Genomic DNA, 21,275 nt, shown 5'->3' with positions numbered 1-21,275 from the left:
TGGGGAGACAGTTTGTTATGCTCTATATTGCTATATTGTACTGGTACATGTCCTTCCTGTAAAGTTAAGTGACTTCAACAATGAGTTATTGAAAGCAGAGATGTAGTTTTTTGTAAAGCAGTGGTCTTTGAGGGGGATCCAGACTTAGTTGGATGGTGCAGGTTCATTTGGTTTCAGTTCATGATTGTTAATAAACTCTGCATCATCTACTGTCCTCTTATGATCCCATTCATTTGATTTGTTTTTGGTGTTCCTGCAGGTTTTATATAACATTGTGGTTCTAAAAGCAGCACATCAGTGCAGCTGGTTTCAAAGAGTTAATTCTCAGAAACAATAGTTAAAAGATCCTTAAATTAATTTAGAAAAAATATAGTAATTTACTGATGTGGAAAATAAGAAATTTACTCTTACTCTTACTTTTACTTAAAGTAAATTTAAAAGCATTTACTTTTGGATACTTAAGTACCTTTAAAAGCAAGTACTTTTCTACTCTTACTCGAGTAATATTTTTACTGAGCTACTTTTACTTGTAACGGAGTAAATTTTGACCAGTAGTATTTGTACTCTTACTCAAGTACTGGGGTCAAGTACTCTGTCCACCTCTACATACAGCAGATAAATCTGCTGTCTCGGTCGCAAACTTATTGATGCACAACCTCTGCATATCTTCCACGCTCTGTCCCTTCTTGTGGACAGTCTCAGTGTTGCATCTCTAGTCCTGTGTGGTGTCCAGGTGAATACCCAGGTATATGTAGTCTCCTGCTACTTTCATCTCTTTTTCCAGAATGGAAATGGTGTTCACCCCCTAAAACCAACAACCATCCCCTTTGTCATCCTCATGTTGAAGTTGAGGTCATTGTACCCACACAATGGGGGGGAGTTGTCTCCGTACTCAGCTTCCTGCCCTCACACCCTAGAACAGCAGATTCATCTGAATATTTCTGGAGGTGACGGGAGTTGTAGTGGAAGATGAGTACAGAGTGGAGAGAAATGGTGAGAGTGCATTCATAAAAGAAAGTGACTGTAGTACTGGTTTTTACTCAAAATCAATGATGTATTCAGTTTCTCATGGGGCTCTCCCTTATATACAGCTCCTACTCTACTCCATTATTAGAAGGTAGTATAGTGGTATCGTGAACTGATAAGCAGAGAAGCTGGAGTGATCCAGTTTTTTCCACCAAGGCAGCTGGTAACAGGAGGACAGCCGGCTTTATTGGACTGGACAGGCACTGGCATCCTAGGGGTGGTTGCTCAGCACTGGCCTTTCACAGAGCTGCCCTTTTCATCTGCACGCGTTAAACGCTCTGCCGGAGCGGGGAAAAGGAGGGAGGGAGGCTGTCGGAGAAAACGAGGGGGCAAAGAGGAGGAGAGAGATTTTCTGATGAGAAGGGGGAGCTTGAAGCTGTGAAAGTGCACACTGCTCTTTCAAGATAAGCCATTTTTTATGTCCTCCTTTCATTGTGCTGTTGCATAGATGTTCACCCTTCCACACACTCTTGTTCAGTTCATCTGAGGTGGAACTGAAAATTAATCAATCTGCTTTACCTGAACCAGAACCGGCATGTATTTACGAGATTCAAGGCTGAGTTACAAGCCCCGCTCCCAGTTGTAGGAACTGTAAACGTCCCACCTCTTCTGTTTCTTCAGGCGCTACTATTATTTCATCTTTGCTTTTTTTTCTAAACTTCCTGGAGTGATGCTTTAAAATGTATAAACCCTTTCAGAATTTTTGATTTGTTCACAAATGGAGTCCATAACATTATTTTTATTTTCCTGAAGTTCTTAAAGTAGAAGAGAACCCAGCTGAACAGGATCGGTTATAAATATACCTTTGCCATTTAAATATATAAACCAATATTACTATTCTGTGAGTGGTAAAAGTACATGGATCTTGGATTAACACTTAATTTGAAGGTTATATCTTTTTAATCAGATAAACATCGGGTGTGATTTTGTTTCCATTTTATTTGTTGACAGAATCTATCTGGATCTAAAAGTCTAAATCTATGAAGAAAAATAGGAAACGAATATTGTTTCTCTCATGCACTTGGGAGTTGAAAGCCTCCTGTATGTCCGTATTTACATGTTCACTTGGACCCAAACTGGCCAACGCACTTCACACGTTCTCAGAGGTTCCCAGAGTTTGTTTCTGGATGTCACAGTGGCTGGTTCAATTAATAATAAGACAAACAAAGAGAGAAATGTGCTTTTTTATGAAGACAGTGTTGTAGAAAACTGTGAAGCCATTCAATTCATTTTACACAGCCTGCCAGCTTAAATGTTTGTCATTTATTTTTGTGTAATTGATCACCCGGGAAATGACCAGTACTGACAGTGAAACTTGAATACTGCCAGCAAACATTGTAGTCTAACATACTTTGGTGGATAATCAGAGTCCTCCACTGCTTGTATACTGGGACAAAGCAGCAAGATTCACACAGTAGGTGGTGATGCTGCCAACCCTGATTGGGACTGGTTTGCTGCATCTAATTGAAAGAGACTTATCATTTATGTTTGTGGACAGCTTGGCTAACCGTAAAAAGGTCGTTCCTTGATCAGTTTTTAATTTGATTTTGAAAAAAAAGACTAATAAACAATATTTATGCTTTAAAAAAATCTGAAATGTTAAAGGAGATTGACAATGTATGACGCAAATGGATTTTAGAAATCCAGATCACATTTGAAAGGTGCATCAAAAGTAATCCTTCTGAAATAGGTTTTTAAAATTTGTACTGTTGAATCAGTTTGTGATCCCACTGATTGTGATTGTGCTCTACCATTTAGCCCTCAGGCTTTTAGCAGTTACCTCAATGACATTATCAGCTACCGATGGGAACTGGAGGAGGGGAAGCCCAACCCGCTTCGAGAGGGATCTTTTGAGACTCTTCCACCCCGCACTCAGGTGGAACTGCTGCACCGACTCTGTGACTACCGTCTGGATGCTGCGGATGTCTTTGACCTGCTAAAGGTACGCCACTCGGATATGAGCAACAGAAAAAAAGAATCAAAGCAAACACAATGTTGGAAAAGAAGCAATTTCAGATTGGTTCAAAGTTGTCACTCATTGTTTTTAGTTTCTGTCTATGCCAGTGAAGTTGCATTAACACTGGTGTTTACAGTTAAAAATCATGCTAAAACCTAAGCACTTCCGGAGCTTTGATTTACCAGCACTAGACTTGAATGGGTCAAACTAAGGTGTAGTTGGTGATTACATTTTAAGAAATTCCACTGAGTATCACTGTCGATCCATAAATCCATTCACAAAGATACTAAAGTCACTCACATCTATGTATGATTCATAGATATGTAGGATCAATGGATTGAATGACAACTTATTCTAATGAATGCTGATTTAAAAACAAATAACTTGAGAGAAGTTGTGTCCCCACCCACGCTTTTTTCAGGGGCTGGATGCCGACAGCCTGAGGGTGGAACCCCTGGGGCAAGATGGAGATGGGGCCCTCTACTGGTACTTTTACGGCACCCGTATGTATAAAGAAGAGCCGATTCAAAGGAAAACAGAAAAGTTCAGGTAAATATCATGAGAGTCTGTGTATCTTTATCTGTCTTGCACACTGAAAAGAAATGCTGTTACATGTGTTTTCTGTACTTGGGTGAATAAATAAGGAATAATATAGTAAGCGTGAAATTGCAATAGTGACTTGACAGTTGCTTATGAGTTTGCTTTTTTTGTTGTTCACTTTCTAATAACCCTTGTTCAGACTCAGGTATTCAAGTTGTTGTATTCTCTGTGCTGCTTTTCCAGCAGTGAAATGCCTGAATTGACATTACCTGAAAAAAAGAGAAGAGGAAGACCACCAAAGAAGAGAAAGTTGGAGGACCCTCATCTGAGGTAGGGGGAAAAAAGCTCTTTGCCAACTGCATGAAGCAAAGAAATAATGATAGAGAATATTTACTTTATTTAAAATACTGTTCTCAATTATTTGTTTAACTTTCCATATCCTATGCTGTACTGTACAATACATCTAACATTACTTCAAATATTTGGTGAACGCTCTCCAACAACATTCTGATGAATTTGAACTGAAATTGTTTCCAAAAATAACTGTATTTCAAGTGAAACAACAAAGTTAATTACGTCCATCAGTAGTTTTAAATTTACTATTACTAGACATTTTTGGGAATTATTGAATCTCCACATTTTTTTTTCTTAGTGAGGTGGAAAGTGAAGCAGCAGAGGTGAAGACAGAAAATGAGCAAGATGATCTTCCCCCAATCACAGGTAAAATAAACCCCAAAGGGGATTTAAATGTTTGCTGTAGAAACCTTTAGCGTTTTTAGATTAGATCCTGTCATTATCTCTGCAGGATGAACACGTGGTTAACGCGTGTTGCGCAATGTAAATGCAAGGCGTGTTATTGCCTCCCAGATGCCTGGAGTTGAGTTGGTGGGAGGAAAGAGTCAGGAGGCGTTATCCACTGGCACTGCGTAACGTGGTGGATCTGTGCCCAATAACAACGGGATTTGTGTAGCAACTTTGCACAAATAGTGTTGCACAAATATGACCAGCAGTCTCCCTCTGCCACTCCGGCTGGTGTTTATTGAACGAGAATAACTTCTTTCTGAGACTCTTGAGTTTGTTAATGACCCGAGTTTTGAGCCTTGCAAGGTGGTCTGTCATTTTAGTAACAAGTTTCAGATTACAGTAATATGCTGATTTATAGCGTCTGAAGATGAAGAGCTTGTTGATGTTCTCATCTTGATTTCAACAAATCCCACCCACGACCTGCCATCCTGCATCTGTTCTGTTTACAATAGTCCTGACCCACGATTAACTGTACCCTCGGGGGGTAAGTTATTTAGCTCAACACGCTACCCCGTGTCAGTCAATGTAAAAAGGACAGGTGACACGGTAGATTCAAATTTTAAACGTGGGGTATTCTCCGACGTAAAAGGGGCTAATGTGTTAAAAAGTATTATATAAAGATCTGTCGTGTAAGATTGTTGCTGTGCACAGGAATTCCCCATCCTGCACCGGTCCTTACTACAGCCGAGCTGAATAAGCCTCTGATAAAGGCAAATTCTCTTTCATCAAAAGGGTCAGAAACTGGAAATGAACGTTATAGTGTCCAGGAGTGCATGTTTCTGATTACACAATCTATTAAACACTATAATCCCCCTCTTTTACTCCATTTACCACTTTTTCTGCAGTCTTTGCCAGGGCTTTTAGTCTGAAAGACGTGTGGATTGAGTTGTGTGTTTCTGATGCCTGATGTCTTAGTGAAGTAATACTGCTTTCCAGATATTCCTGCTGTTTTCATCAATGCTCCAAGGCTGTCTTCTTTTTTTTTTTTTTTTTTTTTTTTTGTCAGCGATCCCATGTTTACTCTTCACCTCAAGGATTTAGGGTCTTAACCTGAGCCTTATCTGGACTAAGGAAAGCTCAGTCAGCTGCTACTACATGTGAACTGTTCTTTAGTTGGCATGGCTACTCGGCATGGCAGATGTTCAACATTTCCAAATTACCTATTGAACTCCATTGAACAGCATAGAATGAAAACCTGATGGTTTAAAAGTATATCTATAATAACAAAATATGTGAAATTTATGTAAAAAAAATATGAACCTATAATAGATAATGCAACAAGGTGACTTTAATTTGTTAGTATTCTAGAAGTATAGTTAAATAATGATAATAAAATTATAAGAAACATTAGTTTAAAATTTTTCATGACTGCATTTTAAAAAAAAAAGTGCATTTGTGGCCACTCTTTTCAGTCACTTAATAATCTAGGCTTATTTTGTGTGAAATCAATAATTCAGACTGTCCTCTTTTTGGTTCTCCAGGTCGTCAACGAGGCACTTGGTCCCTTGTGTGTGATACAGAGGAACAGTGGATCAGTCTGGCGGAGAGCATCAAGGACAAAACCTCCCCACAAGACCGACACCTCTACCGTGTCATCAGCCATAACTTCCTGCCTGAGATCAGCAGCATGATTGAGCACAAGGTCAGACACCAAAAACACACAGTCATCATTCTCCTCTGCGGCATTTCACGATGTCCTCTGTATGTCTGCCGTCTTTTTTTGGGAAGATGTTGATTCTTTTTCTCATTTTATTTTGGAAAGTTTACTTTTTATACCAGCATGAAAGGTAATTAGACACGCACTTCCTGCTGGGTCAGTTTCTATGAGGCAGTTATCTGCGTTTCCCCCCTATACCGTCCAGCACAGCAGATTACAACTGCATTTAATAATATTAAACAATGATCCATAAAGGAAAATGATACCATATGAATACTTTTTTGATAATAACAACAATAATCTGGGGTGTATTTTTCAGTACCAGTATGGACCATCATTACAATACAGGTTATGCCTGTGTTTACTGCAGGACAGATAAAGTGAGAATAATCTGGTATGCACTTATCCTGGTAGAAGTTTTGGACATAACGTGAAGCGCCTGAAAGTCAGATAATATTATATTATGATACATCAAAATGTACATTGAAGAACGTCAAACCCAAGAAGATTCTCTTTCTCTACATGCAAGGAAGTATCATTCAAAATGATCAACGACCAAGCATGTGTTGTTCAGCAAGTCAGTGTTAGAAGACTAACTGCCACTTAAGCAGATAAATGGTTTTAGCAAAATATTTATGCCATGCAAATACTGTAATTTGGTCTCACTTTTTTTTCTCCCTTATGTCCTTGTCAAAGTTTTGATCAAACGCACTGCTCGCCGTTTTTTTTTTGTTTCCCCCCCCCCCCTCTTATTAAACCATTTTATGTTTTAATCTGCATTACACTCTCTGTCTGATTAACTCTCTCAGCACAACTTTTATTTAACAATAATCATCTAAACAAGGTCAAAAACTAACACCCACCCAATCCTCAGTGGTGGGTAAAATTTCTGTTTAGCAAATCGCAGAGGTTATCCGCCACACTGGAGGTAAACATTTCTTCAATCATTATAGATGTATGTTTAATACGCATTGGACAATGTAAATGCTTTGCGTGTTATTGCCTCCCCGGTGCCTAAAGCCAGATTGAGTTGGGTTTGGGTGGTGGATCAACGCTCAATAACAACGGGATTTGCGTAGCAACTTCGCCCAAATAGTGTTGCAAAAATATGCAGTCAGCCTCTGCCACTCCTGCTGTTGTGTTTTATTTAATGCATACAACTTCTTTCTGAGGCTACTCAATTTGTTGATGCCCCCAGTTTCACGTCTCCCCGTTTCCACAGTCTGTCATTTTAGCAGCCAGTTGCAGATTGCGTTTCTAAAATGTGCTGATGTCCACGGCTCTGAGGATGAGGAGCTTGTGGACATCCTTGTCTTGTCATCAGCAGATCCCACTCACGACCCGCCACCCTGCGTCAGCTCTGTTTACATTAGTCCTGACCTGCAATTTATTCCCTTTAGAGGCTAATTATTGGTGGGGCCAGCTCAGCAATGTAAAAAGGGGTTAATGGTACATAAAACTGCTTCTTGGGACACTTGTGTGCCTTAGACACACACACACACACGCGCGCACACACACACACACACACACACACACACACACATTATCTAATATATCAAAAATAATTCCACTTCAACTTTTTTCTGGACTGAAGTTTTGAAATGAATGTATATGGAGTCAAGTTAGAGGTATAAAAGGTATGACGGGGGAAGGACATGGATCACACAAAGGAGTGTGATTTCATTGCATATTTGAGACTGTTTACGTTGAACGAGAATTTAAATCAGTTTTAAAAAAAAAATGGAAAGTTACTACAGTAACTTTCCATTTTCTCATTTAGGAGAAGATGTAATTTGAGAAAAAAAAAAAAATTGCTTTCCAACTTAGATTGATGAAGTATTGATCAGTTTTCTAAATATGAACGAAAAAGACCAGTTTTAAATTGTGGTTGGTAAAAAGTAATGGTAGTATTAAAGTGGATTTGATCATTGACTGCTAAAGCTGCTCAGAGTTGATCTTCGCTTACATTCTACTGGTTTGTATTAAAAGCAGCGGGTCCTGCCTGATACTGTGATATACAACAAGCACTGACTGTTGCTATAGAAACCCCTCCAGCCTTTTTCCATCATCATCAGCAGGAGTGAAGTAAAGGACCCTGCTGGCAGTTTTATGTCAGCAGAAGGGGTCACTCACTAATTGCAAAAGGTCAGTGGGTGAATGTGTCCTTGTGGTTCATCAATTGCCCACTTTACACACTGACATTTTTACATGGCCTTCAAAATGTCTCGATGTAAAGCTTCCTCAAGTATATTAACAATCCTTCTGGTGGTTATTTATGGGGAAAGCTACTGTGCAACTGATAGATGGTGCATTGGGCAGGTTTATGCATGGGTATTAGAAAATGTCTAATAATTAGCTGGGGTTTGCATGTTCTCCCCGTGCTTGTGTGGGTTTCATCTGGGTACTCCGACTCCCACCCACGGTCCAAAAAGATGCATTTTAAGTTGATTTATAATTCTAAATGTGTGTGTGCGGGTTGTTTGTCTATATATGTGGCCCTGCTGTAGACTGGTGACCTGTCCAGGGTGAACCCCTGTCTTTGCCTGTAATGAGCTGGGATCGGCTCCAACAAACCCCTGTGGCCCTTTTACAGGATTAAGCGGGTGTAGAAAATGGATGGATAAACAATTAGCTACTACATATGAAAGCTTGATGATTTACCAGCACTTAAGACCAAAATAAATTATGTTGTGTATTTAAAGCCCTTCAATTATCTACATTACATTGCCTCTGTTAAGTGAAAGACAGTATTGTCTTAAGGTTCCTGCGTTTTCCTAATCTAAAACCCAAAGATGGTCCACATGGCTTTCTACGTTAGTTGCTCTTTTTCCATCCAGGTTGTATACAACACGAGGATATATTATGCATGCCCATCTCTCTTCATATCCGTATGTTTACGCAAGCATGTCAAATGCAATTTGTATATTCTACCAAATCCTTCTGTCTGCATTACTCTGGCGGCTGTCACCGGCCTTTTAATGGAGCACTGACAGCCAGCAGGGGCTCACCTTAAGGCAGGATGGGGGCCTCTTGATTGACAGCTCTGCTGTGCTGCCGGTTTCTCCCGACCTCTCTGTGGCAACACCAGAAGCACTCTGTTTTATTTGTACTGGAGGTAGGAGTTTAGGGGCTGGACTGTGGAGCCTTGGGACACATCAGCGCCTCCCATTAAAGAATTGGAGTGATAGAGTGGAGTGTGCTATACTGTACCTTAGTACAGGAACATATTTTTTCTTTTTATCTTCTTTCAACTACTGTTTTTTTTTCTACTTATTCACACCCCACGTATATCTTCTTTCATTTTTGTTTCCTCTTACACACACATGCTGGGATCATATTGATGCAAATGCCCTTTATAGTCTCAAGTGTTTCATAGAGGTCCAAAAGCAATGAAATGCGAACCTAAGGGTTATTCGCAATCATTCTTACTAAATAAATTCATACATGCACTGCTGAATCCAGTCCCTGACACAGACAAGCGTCCAGGTTTTGTCTGTGTCCTACTTTGACCTTCCAAGTTGGCTGTTTACATTAAATGTCATGGCAGGGTGGTGTCCCGTTAAAGGAAGAACCACTTATATTTGGGTTAGTTTGGATTATTTGCGTTTAAAATTAGAAATAGGCACTTTGGCAAAGAATTTGCTTTCTTCTAGTCCATCTACTTGACATATTTACAGGAATTTAAAAAACTAATAAAATCCTTACTTAAAAGTTGTAGGGTAAGTCTTTGTCCAGGTGACACACAAGCTTATCCTGATCAAGTGGCTGTCATGCTTGAGGAGGGGTGGGAAAACATAAGATCTTTACACACAGTTGTCATACCACACCAGCACAAAAAAAAGCGGTTCTCATTAGACTGGTGCTGTTCTTCTTTGGTAGTTGACGCATATAGAATGAAAGTATTGCGGCATTGCATCATTGCGTGGTTAAAGACAACATATCAGCATTGCAGAATCCTCTGAGTGACAGGCATGCCATTGATAAGAGCAGGGATGTCCAACCTCAGTCCTCTAGGGCCCCTGTCCTGCATATTTTAAATGTTTCCCTGCTTCAACACACCTGATACAAATGAGTGTCATGTACAGACTTGTGCAGACCTTGGTGACAAGCTGATGATGATCCATCCGTTTGAATCAGATTTCACGAAGCAGGGAAACATCTAAAACATGCAGGACAGTGGTGCTCGAGGTCCAGAATTGGACGGCCCTGGATAGGAGCGATATGTTCCGTGATGGGAGATGGAGCCGGTCTGCTCTCTTTCATCTCTGTTGCTACGGCCCAAGGTGGGACAGCAACGCCACTCCGCCTCGGAGCCGTTCTCAAGAAAAACAAGGTGGAATTGTTGAAAATCTCTGGGCATTTCAGAGCAGACAAAAGAAGCTGAGGCAAACGTAATTTTAATGTGTGTTGATTTTTTTATATTTCATTTGTATTATTACCATCCCTTTTAGGAGCGGGAGCAAAAGGAGAAACTATTGGATCAGACCTTGGTTCACACATCACAACAGTTCTCTGCAAATCCCATTACACAAGAGGTGATGTGACATGCTTTATTTATGATTCTCTTCCTTCTTTTGGGGGTGTGTTATTGTGAAATGCAAGTATACTTTTTAAATGGTGCAAACATTAATAGAATTGTTCAACAACACCTAAGAGTCATTGAATATCGAGTCCTTTGTTAATGTTTTTTAAGATGCTACATTATGAGTTATGAGTCATCTAATAGACTTCTGTATATGTTCAGCACAACCTCAAGACCACATCAGAGGAGGAGAGGAGGAAAGATGAAGAGCTGGACAGGCAGGTCCTGTTGGCCGAGCAGCGACGAGAGGAAGAAAGGCTTCTGCAGGAGGAACAACAGAGGGAGAAGTTGGAGAAAATCAAAGCTGTGGAGGGTAAGGCGATGGAAAATGCTATGCTACGCCGCTGTTTGAACGTACAAATATATTTTCAATTCTAAATAATCTTGAGGTTGAAACAGTGACAGATTCCCACTATTAAATTCCCTTTTTTTTTTTTACTTGCCATTGTTTCTTTAATACTTGGAGTCATGCTAGTTGTGTCTGAAAAGTGCCTAGAGGAAATTTGTATTGTAATAGCTGCTATATAATTAAAATTAAACTCAGATGGTCAATTTGAAAAAAGGAGAAATCAAACGAGAACAAGTAATACTTGAGCAACTGTGACCTGTAAGAAGCAGATATGAAGCTAAAGTAAGGGCAGAGGAATCGTAAGGGACACCTCACATGTGCTCCGTCACATCTCCATCATGGTTGGGCTCTTGACAGCTGAGAAGTCTGCAGTTGAACATGAAGCCTTGTGATTTCTGTACGCAGGCTGTGAGAGAGGGAGTGTTGAGTCCCTTTAATCACAGGAGCACTTCTCTTTTTTTCCTCCCTCTGATGTCATCTATCAAGGGTTAATGATCTACTGATTGTCCTTCAGTGGAGGAGTCTTGTTAATGTATTATAGATGAACAGCAGGACCTGGACTACACTACACAAGGATTCCTCACTCAAACATCTTTAATCCACACGCTGGGGGGCTGGCAGGCCTCTCTGGCTTTCATGTTGAAAGATAAAGCAGTGATACATATGCGTTTTCTGCTCTGCTCTGCTCTTTTGATCAACCGGGCCTAAGAAAAGATGGCTGATGAATGGCTCTCTTTCTGCTAATCTGAGCTGCTGCTGTTTCTGAATGCCAAGGCCTGGTTTTCATTGACAATGCTGACTGCATTAATGAAACAAAGTGCATTTTAAACTGTAGCTGTGGATCCTGAAAAAGCAATTAAAACAATCTTTGCCTGTAAACGTTTGAGAACTGTAGTCTTTATTCAAATTGTGCTTTTGATTGCATTTTTGTGTTCGTTCATTCCTCCCAGAGCGAGCAAAGAGACGGAAGATGCGAGAAGAAAAGGCCTGGCTGCTTTCTCAAGGAAAAGAGCTGCCGCCCGAACTCTTGAATCTAGAGCCGCCTTCACCTGCCCAGAGAACTCGCAGGAATAAACAATTGTAAGAGGCTAATCATAATTGATCTCACATTTGTATGCTTGACTTGAGAGTTTGTTCATTTCTAACACATCCCATGTTTGACATTTCAGTTATGAAATAGACGACGACTACACTGCTCTTTATAAAGGTACGTTACTGAATCCTTTGACTTTATCTCAGTCTGCACCGATGGCTGTTCCAATGTCTGATCTGATTAAACCTCTGTTCCCTAGTGCTCGACGCTCTGAAGGCTCATAAAGATGCTTGGCCTTTCTTAGAGCCTGTTGATGACTCATATGCCCCCAATTACCATGATATCATCCAGGTATTGCTATTATTTTCACTTATGGATGGAAATTGAACTTGCTTACAGTTGTTTAACTTGTAATCTTCTTCCAACCCCGTCAGACCCCCATGGATCTGTCCACCATTGAGAAGAAGCTCAACAATGGGGAGTACCTTGCTAAAGAGGAGTTTGTTGCTGATGTGAAGCTCATGTTTGACAACTGCATCGAGTACAATGGAGAAGACAGTGGTAAATACACAGGCCACATTTACACATAGCCGGGTATTTACAAAAACGGATACTTTCCCCTCTACGTTTTCAAAAATATCCTCGTTTACACGGACCCGCATGAAAACGCTGTTAACGTCATGCCAGCCAATCAGAATCCTGGAAAAAACATCAACAAATGACACGTGTAACTTTCAGTTAAGGCTGATTTATGGTTCAGCGTTACACCAACGCAGAGCCTACGGCGTAGGGTACGCATCGCTGCGTACCCTACGCCGTAGGCTCTGCGTCGATTTAACGCGGGACCATAATTCAGGCTTTACTTCCAAGACGGCACTCATGACGCTGCTGGTGACGTTTCTATCGCATAATGTGACGTAAATCTCTGTTTTTCTCCGTTTTCTCTGTTTAGACGCAAACGTGAAAACTGAGTTTTTGAAAATCTCCCCTTTGGCCGGAGTTTTCAGAAATGATCGTTTTTGGGGGCTTTGACCTCCATTTTCGTGTAAACGAACGGCCAAAACGCATGAAAACGCCTCCGTTTTTGTCCTGTGTAAATGGGGCCACAGTTACACAAACATCTTGTTTTTTTTTTTTTTTATCTAACCAAGTGCCACTACATTAAAGTTCCATGTGTGTCATTTCATTACAAGTATGGTATGAGAAAGAAATGCACATGTGTCTTTTATTGGAGAGATGCAGGACATTGAAGTAGGATAGATTAAAGACAAGGGGCAGGTCTTTGTGCGTTGTTGGGGCCTGGGCCGTCTTGACAGTGATTAATGGGGAGTGACTGAGTTGTGCTCCAGTGTGGAGGGGACCTGATCCTTGCAGTGCCAGAGAAACATTCCAGCCTGTAAGCCCCCGGCTGGCCGTGCATTCAAATGGATACTCTCCCAAGAGATCTTTTTTAAGGGGGGTGGGGGGTCAGCTTGTGCCCTGGACCTACTCACTTGGCTGTGACTACACTGAGAGCATGGGAGTGGTATTGTGCTGCTCAGATGTTTCCTTTTTGAGTTGTATCATCTGTGCACGGCTGATGTAGATTTCTGTTTGTTTCTCTAGAATACTCCATCATGGCAGAGTCTCTGGAGCGGTGCTTCAGCCGGGCCTTGATAAAACATTTTCCATCCGAGGATGGTGATACGGATGAAGAGTTCCACGTCAGTCGAGAAGACAAGGAGCGCAAGGACAAAAAGCGTAACCGCAACAGTAAACATTCAGGACCTGAAAGTTTGATCAGGGCCACTGAGCAAGTCCAGCGTAAGCGAAACTCGCAGGGCGGCAAGGGGACCACGCCTTCAGAGGGACAGGACGGCAAGCTGGCACGAGCACCTGCCCCTTCTCACTGGACTAATGGCCCTGTTCACCCTCACAACCTGCCTCCCAGCCAGCAGCAGCTGCGTGACGGAGGCATCAGGGGCTTGTATCACCCAGTGCAACAGGTATCCACAGAATCACTTGAAGTAAACTCCTGATTTACCCAATAAATGTGTATTTCTTTTCTCTTGATGTTTGTCTAAAATCTAAGGTAAAAAAAGATCAAAACAAAGAGAAAATAATGATAATTATCTCTATCTTAGCAGCTTCATCATCTAACTGGTCCACCTGGCCCCCCCGGTCCTCATGGTCCTCATATGTATGCCCAAAGAATGGCAATGGATCCTCGTTTTGCTCATCCACTTCACATTCCTAGACACAGAGACCCCAGCTTGAACCGCTTACCTCACAGCTTTAACATGCAGGTATATACGAAACTCTGTACATCTAACTGCTGTTCTACCAACCAATATGTCATTCATCAATCCATGTTTCAATAACCACTTGTTTACAGAGGGGGGTGAGCATATCTCCGCCCCATCATTCAATTAGCAAGACCCTGACAACGTTTATGATGCAAAATTGAAGGACACTTGTATCACTGTACAAGACATGCTAATACATTTTTTTTTTTGTTTTTTTTAACCTAGCATCGCATGCCTGATGGACATCACATGGGCCACCGGTATCCAATGAGGCCAGATCCTAATGAGCAACAGCCACCACAGCAGCACCCTTATATGGGTCCTACTCACGGCCCATCCTTAGGCCCACGGCCCATCGCCCACCAGCCTGGTCCTCCTCCTGAAGCCACCATGTATCCATCCCACCACCATCCAGAGGGACACACCATGCATCCTGTAAACAACAAATTTCCTGGGCCGCAAGGCCCCCCCCAGCACCACTATCCAGACTTGAGGCCTTCCGGCATCGGTGTGTCAAACATGTGGCCCGGTAGAAATCACCAGGGCCAGGAGAGACAAAATGACATACACATGCAAGATCCCAATATCATGAACCAACGCAACTTCAGCTACGGCGGAATCCCTCCTCCGGTTGGGCATAAACCGTGGCCAGAAGCTGCTGGTTATCCCAATCATCCTTCCAATGCTCAGTATCAAATGTCTGCAGCGGCCAGCTCCCTGGGTCCCATGTCCTCCCGGCCTCCTGCGCCCCAGCCAGACCCCTCTGGCCGGACCCGCTTGTCCTCCATGTTGGAAAGCCCAGAAATGCGCGCCATGCAGCAACTGTCGGCGTCTTCTGGACCCCCCGCCGGTACTCCTCATCAGAACACAGGCAACTTTCAGCAGCCGGAGCCCCCATCAGGACTTGGCAGCATCCCAACGCATCCCTGCAATCGCCCTCCCCCTACCCCTGAGGTTCAGCTGCTGCATTCTGCTCGAGACAAAGGGCCAGACAACCAGCCTTCCCACAAGACAGACATGAACCCCAAAGGTAGACCTGACCTTCTACTGAAGAATTTGAGGCGTCCGTTTTCTGCATGACAGAACTCACAGCTGAACCTTTTTTCTACCCAAATGTTCTGTTTGTATGACATAGCCTCGGTGTATTATTCTCAGCATAGAGCACACCATTGTATTACTGCTATGTCAAAGGCTTTATACAATTTGGTTTAATTATTTCACACAGTATGTGGTAAATTGAATATTCATCAGTTCTGTTAAATTACCTGCTTCCCTTTTTCTTTTAAGTGAACACTGATGCATGTCTTTCAGTTTCACTGGCAGGCTTGCAAATATGTCGCAAGAAATCAGTCCTGTCTGGGCTTTGTCCTTAAATCCGTAATGTCAGTGGTTAGGAATGGGCGATATTTTAACGTTCACGATAAACCGTCAAAAAAATTCCTCACGATAAGAATTTGTCATCTCGCGGTAAAAAACGATAAATTCCCGTTGATGATGTTTTTGTGTAAAGCCTGAATTATGGCTCTGCGTTAAATCCATGCACAACGTACAGGAAGGAAGGAAGGGAGAAAACAAGGAAAGAAGGAAGGAAGGGAGAAAAGAGGAAGGGAAGAAGGAAGGAGAGAGCAGGAGGAAAGAAGGAAGGAAGGGAAAAAGGAAGGAAGGGAGGAAATGAGCCTGAAAGAAAGAAAGAAAGAAAGAAAAAAGGATAAATCCCCATTGATGACGTTTTTGTGTAACAAACATGGCAGATCTGAGAGCGAGATAGATTTATAGTTGAAAAGGTGGAGTTGAATTGGTATTTTTTTTTATCGTCATTTTTATCGTTATCAGGATAAATGCCAGAAATTATCGTGATACATTTTTAGTCCATACCGCCCATCCCTATCAGTGGTACAGCTTTGTGTATTCATTTTATTAGGTTGGTCTTCAGCATTAATCTTTGACAAAATGTACGTATTCTAACTTGTTTTTCTTTATCCCGTATGTTAACAGGCACATCAGTGAAGAAAGTGCCTTCCAGCATATCGGAAGGTTCATCACATAATAACATCTTTTCAGTTACCCAAGACCATCCCTCCATCTCTAGCCCTGCTCGACATTACAGTAAAACACTTGATGGGATGCAAAGTCCTCCCGCCTCTAACCTGAGCAGATCCCAGGAGAATCTGTCTGGACCGGGGCTAACGCAGAATTCACCCGAGACACACAACCAAGGACTGTCTGCAAGTAGTGTCACTACTGCTTCATCCCATATCAGTACAACTAACACCAGCTCCACTGAGCAGGCTCCACATCACCCACCTAAGCAAGCACAAACCAGCCCACAGCACAGTGCTCCAAGCCCTGCACATCTTCCACAGAGTTTACCACCACTGCATGTTTCTGAATCTCAGACCAAACAGAATGATCGTCAGCGAGGTGAACACCAGCTGAGCATCCAAAAACAGCCGTGTCAAGCTACCCAGAGTACCCTGCCTCGAACCCATGCTGAGAGCTCTCCCCAGGCGATGACACAGCACACAGAGCAACTCAGTTCTTTAGTACCTTTTCATCCAGCCCCCCAAAGAATCTCTCCACAATGCCCTTCACAGAGCAGCCCCATACACGGGATGCCGCAGAGTATAACTCAGGGAGGCCAGCCCGTCCCCCCTCAGCCAGCCCCTTGCACCTCTTTACCACCCAGTCACCCTGCCCCGCTATTACCCTCCCAACCCAGCCCAGCAGACCGTGAAGATCAAAGACCGAGTGAGCCCACGAGTAGGCCTCCCACTGAAAGCACCAGCATCGCACCACAGCAGACCATGATGCCGACTGGACCACCAATTAGTATTTATGAACATCAGGCTTTTAGTCCAAACCACAATCAAACCCAGACGGTGGGTGGCAACATGGCTATGCAGGCTCAAAGTGCGCCACCCCAGGGACACAATCCAGTCATACTCCCTCCCTCCCAAGGTCAGGTCAATGGAGCGATGGGTCAGTATGGCATTGGTAATCCTCCACATTCACACTACAACCAGAGCAGGCCCATGCCTCCCTCCGCTCACCACCCGTATCACAACCAGTCACTAAATGCGCTCCACAATCCCGCCCCACACCCGCCCTACCATCAGCAGGGAGGGACTTCATACTCGTACAACATGCCTTCCCAACAGCACCCACAAGCCCATAACAACATGTACCCACCACATCAGTACCAGCAGGACACCTACTATCCTCAGCCCCATCCTCAAACTCATCCTCACAATCAACCCAATGGCAGAAGAGTTTACCCTCCTAAGGAGTGGCATCGTTCTGTTTACCAGCCTCACCAGCCAATCCCACCCAGTGCGTACTTACCTGTAGCCGGTGTCCGAGCCAAAGTTCAGTCAAAGGAAAGTAGTGCATCGCCCCTTGGTTCTGAGGGTTCCTGTGGGACTGGTTTGGTGTCACCTGGCCCTGTCGCTGAAGTAGGGCCACAATCTGGAGACACAGAGGGAGGGGAATGTGACACCAGGGGGAGGCCTGGTACGGGCGGCAGCAGCAGCGGCAGTCCAGCAAAGCAGGCTCATAACGAGAACCCGGAGCGACCTGAAAGTCCTAAAGAAATCCTGGATCTGGACAGCCATAACGCAGTTGCCCGCAGTCGGAGTGTCCATCCATTTCAGCAGCAGCAGCATCCACCTGCTTCTGCTGCACAAATGACATCAGGCTTCATGTACGACGCTCGAACTTTGCACCGTGGGATGCACACAGGTGGTGTCCCTCCACCACATATGATGTCTCAAGGTTGTGCACTTGGGAATGGAAATACATACCCCGGCCAGCCATATCCAGATCCGGGGCGCTTTGCTGCCCAGAGGCCTCTCCCCCACCTTATAGAAGCTCTGCAGCGGCCCCAGCAACTGCCCTACTCCCCAGGCCAGACACGCATGGCCATGTACAGACACCTCAGACCTGCGGGGCAGTTTCAGGGCATGATGATTCAGCAGAGAGGCCTCGGACCAGAACTCTACTTGCGTCCCGGGTAAGAGAGATAAGTTATCTCTAGGAAAGTTCATAATACCGATGACTGTTGTACAATATTGAAGCATACATTGTCTTTAAATGCCACCTTAAAGCAGAGAGTTAATCAGTTGTAATCGCTGACAGGATGATCAGTAATAAAACCGCTGTTGTAGAGTCAATTTCATAATGTTTTCAAAGAATTAATAGCATCATCATTGCATAACAAAATGTCAAAGTTTCTTTTGTTGGGAGTTTCCTTCAAACCGCCCCGAGTTGTTAACAATAAAAACTATTAATTGTGTCTTCACAGACAACAGATGATGGTTGCTCCAGGCAGCCCAAGAGGTAAGCAAGGACTATGACAAACTGTTATTCAAAGTAAGTAAAAATAATGTATAACTTTACATTTATATGTTAAAATTTAACTTCATAGAGTTTAGCAAAGACTTTTTTTATGGTTCTTTCTTGAACTCTTGATATGGTGCTGAGGTACCTTTTCCTAAGTGCAGCCTACTGCCTATCCTTGATTAACTAAATGTTTTCTTCTACTTTCAGACATGTTATCAAACATCTGAGCGAGGCTGGGAACCAATCACACCCTAACCTGAGGGTTTTGGAAGGGACACTTTTCTCCACATACATCACACACTGATTGTCATTCTTACACTGTACTAAAGCTTTTGCCCATCACTGGACGTGAAGATCCATCCAAGCAGCTGGAATTTCCAAGACAATTCAAATGTGAAATCTTATCGAGCCCTGGTGAACAAATATATTTTCACTAGCCCTGCTTTAGAGAGTTGATGGTGGCCAGTTACATCATTGCTCTCTGGGAGTAATAGTAATGGCTTACTTGATGATCCGTCAGCAGAACAGTTGCTTCCCAGTATGAGCAGTGAAACTTTTATCTTCCCACAAAGGGAAGCCTAAACCACTAGGTCAGCCTGACAGACGTGGGGGACGCGGCCCCCAAGAACACTGGACGACCGTCTTCTATTTGAAACTAAAATATGGATGGAGTCATGTCTGCTCGACACAAACCTGTCCACTGACTGTTGAGCAGGACGGAGCTACTGATGGACTGTGATAAAGAGAGGGACTACTGTTTTACTGTTTTTGTTTTTTAAAATCCAACCATATCTTTTGAACTCAGGTGTAGAAAAGGAGGTACTATGAGACTGTCACCCTAGCCCAGTTAACTCACAGGCCCCTTGCAGTTGCCTTTGCTTTCCTTTATGAATGTATGAGTGAATGTGTAGACAAGAAATTCAGCACAGTAGTTGCACATGAAAGGGCAGGTAACACTAAAACTTGTCTAAAGAATTGACTGTACAGCCTAGCTACTGTCCATTCCCGCCCCTAAGTCTCAACAGCTCCTAACTTGAGTAAACACAGTATGCATCTTTTGAAGCTGCCTTCATTTTTAAGAATGTCTTAGCTCAGAGGAAAGGCAACAATGGTGCTATCTGTATCCACATGTACCTGATTCTCTGTTATGCACTATGGATTTTGTCAATCTAGACATCCTAAAATTGAGTGGCCTTTGTTAGTCTTATATTAATTGTTGCCTCTTAACAAAAAAATGTTTGAAAAGAGTAATGTATATACTAATTGCAACCCTACATTGCTGAGATTTGCTTCAGGTGAATAGAATCTGACTCTTATCTAATTGTTCTGTGCATGTTCGCGGCACACACAGAGAAAAAAAATGCTTTTATTTAAACCATCATCAACCATAGTGGAACATTGTTGTATTTCACACAAACATTTGTCGATTTTAGTTCATTGTTCCTTTATGGTCCTGCCATTTTCATTGTTGCATCATTTGAGTGTTTCCTCTTACTGTTAATGCTAAGATTATACTCAGGGTCTACAGTTTTTAAATACGGGTATTGTTATAAGTGATTTAGAGGAGGAGCAGCATAGAGAAAATGGGACTACAGCTATGGTTAAACAGTCCACCTTATGGAGATGCCTATTAAAGAGTCACTATTTTTTCGTGTTTGATCATATTTGAGTTTGTTGGATCAAATTTCTTTTTCGGCATTCCATTAAATTTGGTGTTATGCCATTTGCCATTTATTTCGAGTTTCTGCGTGTTTTAGTAACCATTTATTTTCGTAAAATTGGTGTCACATTCGTAGGTTTTGTGTTCTTATTGACAGCCCCTCTTGTGCATTTTGGCAATGGCAAAAAAATGAATCTACCTCATCCAGCTTCTCCATGGGATCTACAAAGTCCCTCCACTTCCCTTTTGGTCTGCTAGACTCCATCAGGTTGACATTTTAGGACTTTACGTACCATCTTGGGGGGGAATTGCATGTGTCAGATTTGATTGTGGTGTTTAGTGACCCCTTTTAATAAAATCTGATTATTCAGTGAGCCAAACGCAGTTTGTAAACAATGTCCTTTGTAGGTATTTTTTGATTGTAAATTAATACTGGAGAAAAGGAACATGAAATAGTAAAATGGAAGATGCTGAGGCATCTTTGTGAAGAGTAAAGAGTTGTTGTGGATGACTTGTTTTTTTGTGTTTTTTGTCAAAACAGGGAATTATCTCAATATTTAGTGGGCCTAGTAGGGCCACAAAGGAGGTAGTGTTCATCCATGCTGTCTGACGTATTGACGGCATTGTCATTAAAGATCTGTAAGGTTGGGGTTTTGTCTCATTGTGTAAAGATGTATATGCATGTGTGTTTCTGGTGTGTAGAATCTACGCCGAAGGTGTGCATTCAACTCTTAGTTTTACTCTCCTGTCATCTCTCTGCACTAGTGAAACCCATTTAGGTGTGATTTAAATGTGAATTGTATTTATTTGATCTCTTAAAGAATTTTTGTACATTTTTGGACTTGTTTTAATATAAATTTGGTGGTGTTCTTTTACTCACTGTTCTTAAGTGGTCGTCCTTTACCTCAGTAGCATGTTGGCATGGGGAGGCTGTACCTTTCATTTTTAAGTGACGTTTACATGTTCTGACAGATTATTTTGGAAATGGAATGGAGTATTTTCTATACTGTATTAGAAATAAATAACTTTTCTTTAATGACAGTT

General features: G+C 42.4%; 1 protein-coding gene across 4 annotated transcripts in view; it reads left to right on the top strand.

Annotated features, from left to right (window-relative positions):
- LOC133443974 (chromatin remodeling regulator CECR2) overlaps positions 1–20,291 on the top strand; it is a 50,926-nt gene extending 30,635 nt beyond the window's left edge. Inside the window, exons 3-19 of one of the 4 annotated variants that reach the window (XM_061721348.1) lie at positions 2,785–2,968; positions 3,405–3,532; positions 3,767–3,853; positions 4,176–4,243; positions 5,809–5,969; positions 10,436–10,519; positions 10,729–10,879; positions 11,866–11,995; positions 12,085–12,122; positions 12,208–12,299; positions 12,383–12,509; positions 13,554–13,933; positions 14,075–14,233; positions 14,459–15,263; positions 16,229–18,242; positions 18,534–18,568; positions 18,779–20,291. In XM_061721348.1, coding sequence (XP_061577332.1) covers positions 2,785–2,968; positions 3,405–3,532; positions 3,767–3,853; positions 4,176–4,243; positions 5,809–5,969; positions 10,436–10,519; positions 10,729–10,879; positions 11,866–11,995; positions 12,085–12,122; positions 12,208–12,299; positions 12,383–12,509; positions 13,554–13,933; positions 14,075–14,233; positions 14,459–15,263; positions 16,229–18,242; positions 18,534–18,568; positions 18,779–18,798 — 4,663 coding nt within the window. In that variant the 3' untranslated portion in view covers positions 18,799–20,291. Of the gene's footprint in view, positions 1–2,784; positions 2,969–3,404; positions 3,533–3,766; positions 3,854–4,175; positions 4,244–5,808; positions 5,970–10,435; positions 10,520–10,728; positions 10,880–11,865; positions 11,996–12,084; positions 12,123–12,207; positions 12,300–12,382; positions 12,510–13,553; positions 13,934–14,071; positions 14,234–14,458; positions 15,264–16,228; positions 18,243–18,533; positions 18,602–18,778 lie in introns of all 4 variants that reach the window. The other 3 variants (XM_061721350.1, XM_061721347.1, XM_061721349.1) reach the window with 3 other exon arrangements.
- The last annotated feature ends 984 nt before the right edge of the window (positions 20,292–21,275 follow it).

The sequence above is a fragment of the Cololabis saira genome, chromosome 5, assembly GCF_033807715.1.
Source record: "Cololabis saira isolate AMF1-May2022 chromosome 5, fColSai1.1, whole genome shotgun sequence".
In the NCBI taxonomy this organism is placed as follows: Eukaryota; Metazoa; Chordata; class Actinopteri; order Beloniformes; family Belonidae; genus Cololabis; species Cololabis saira.
This window is presented reverse-complemented; position numbering and strand designations above follow the sequence as displayed.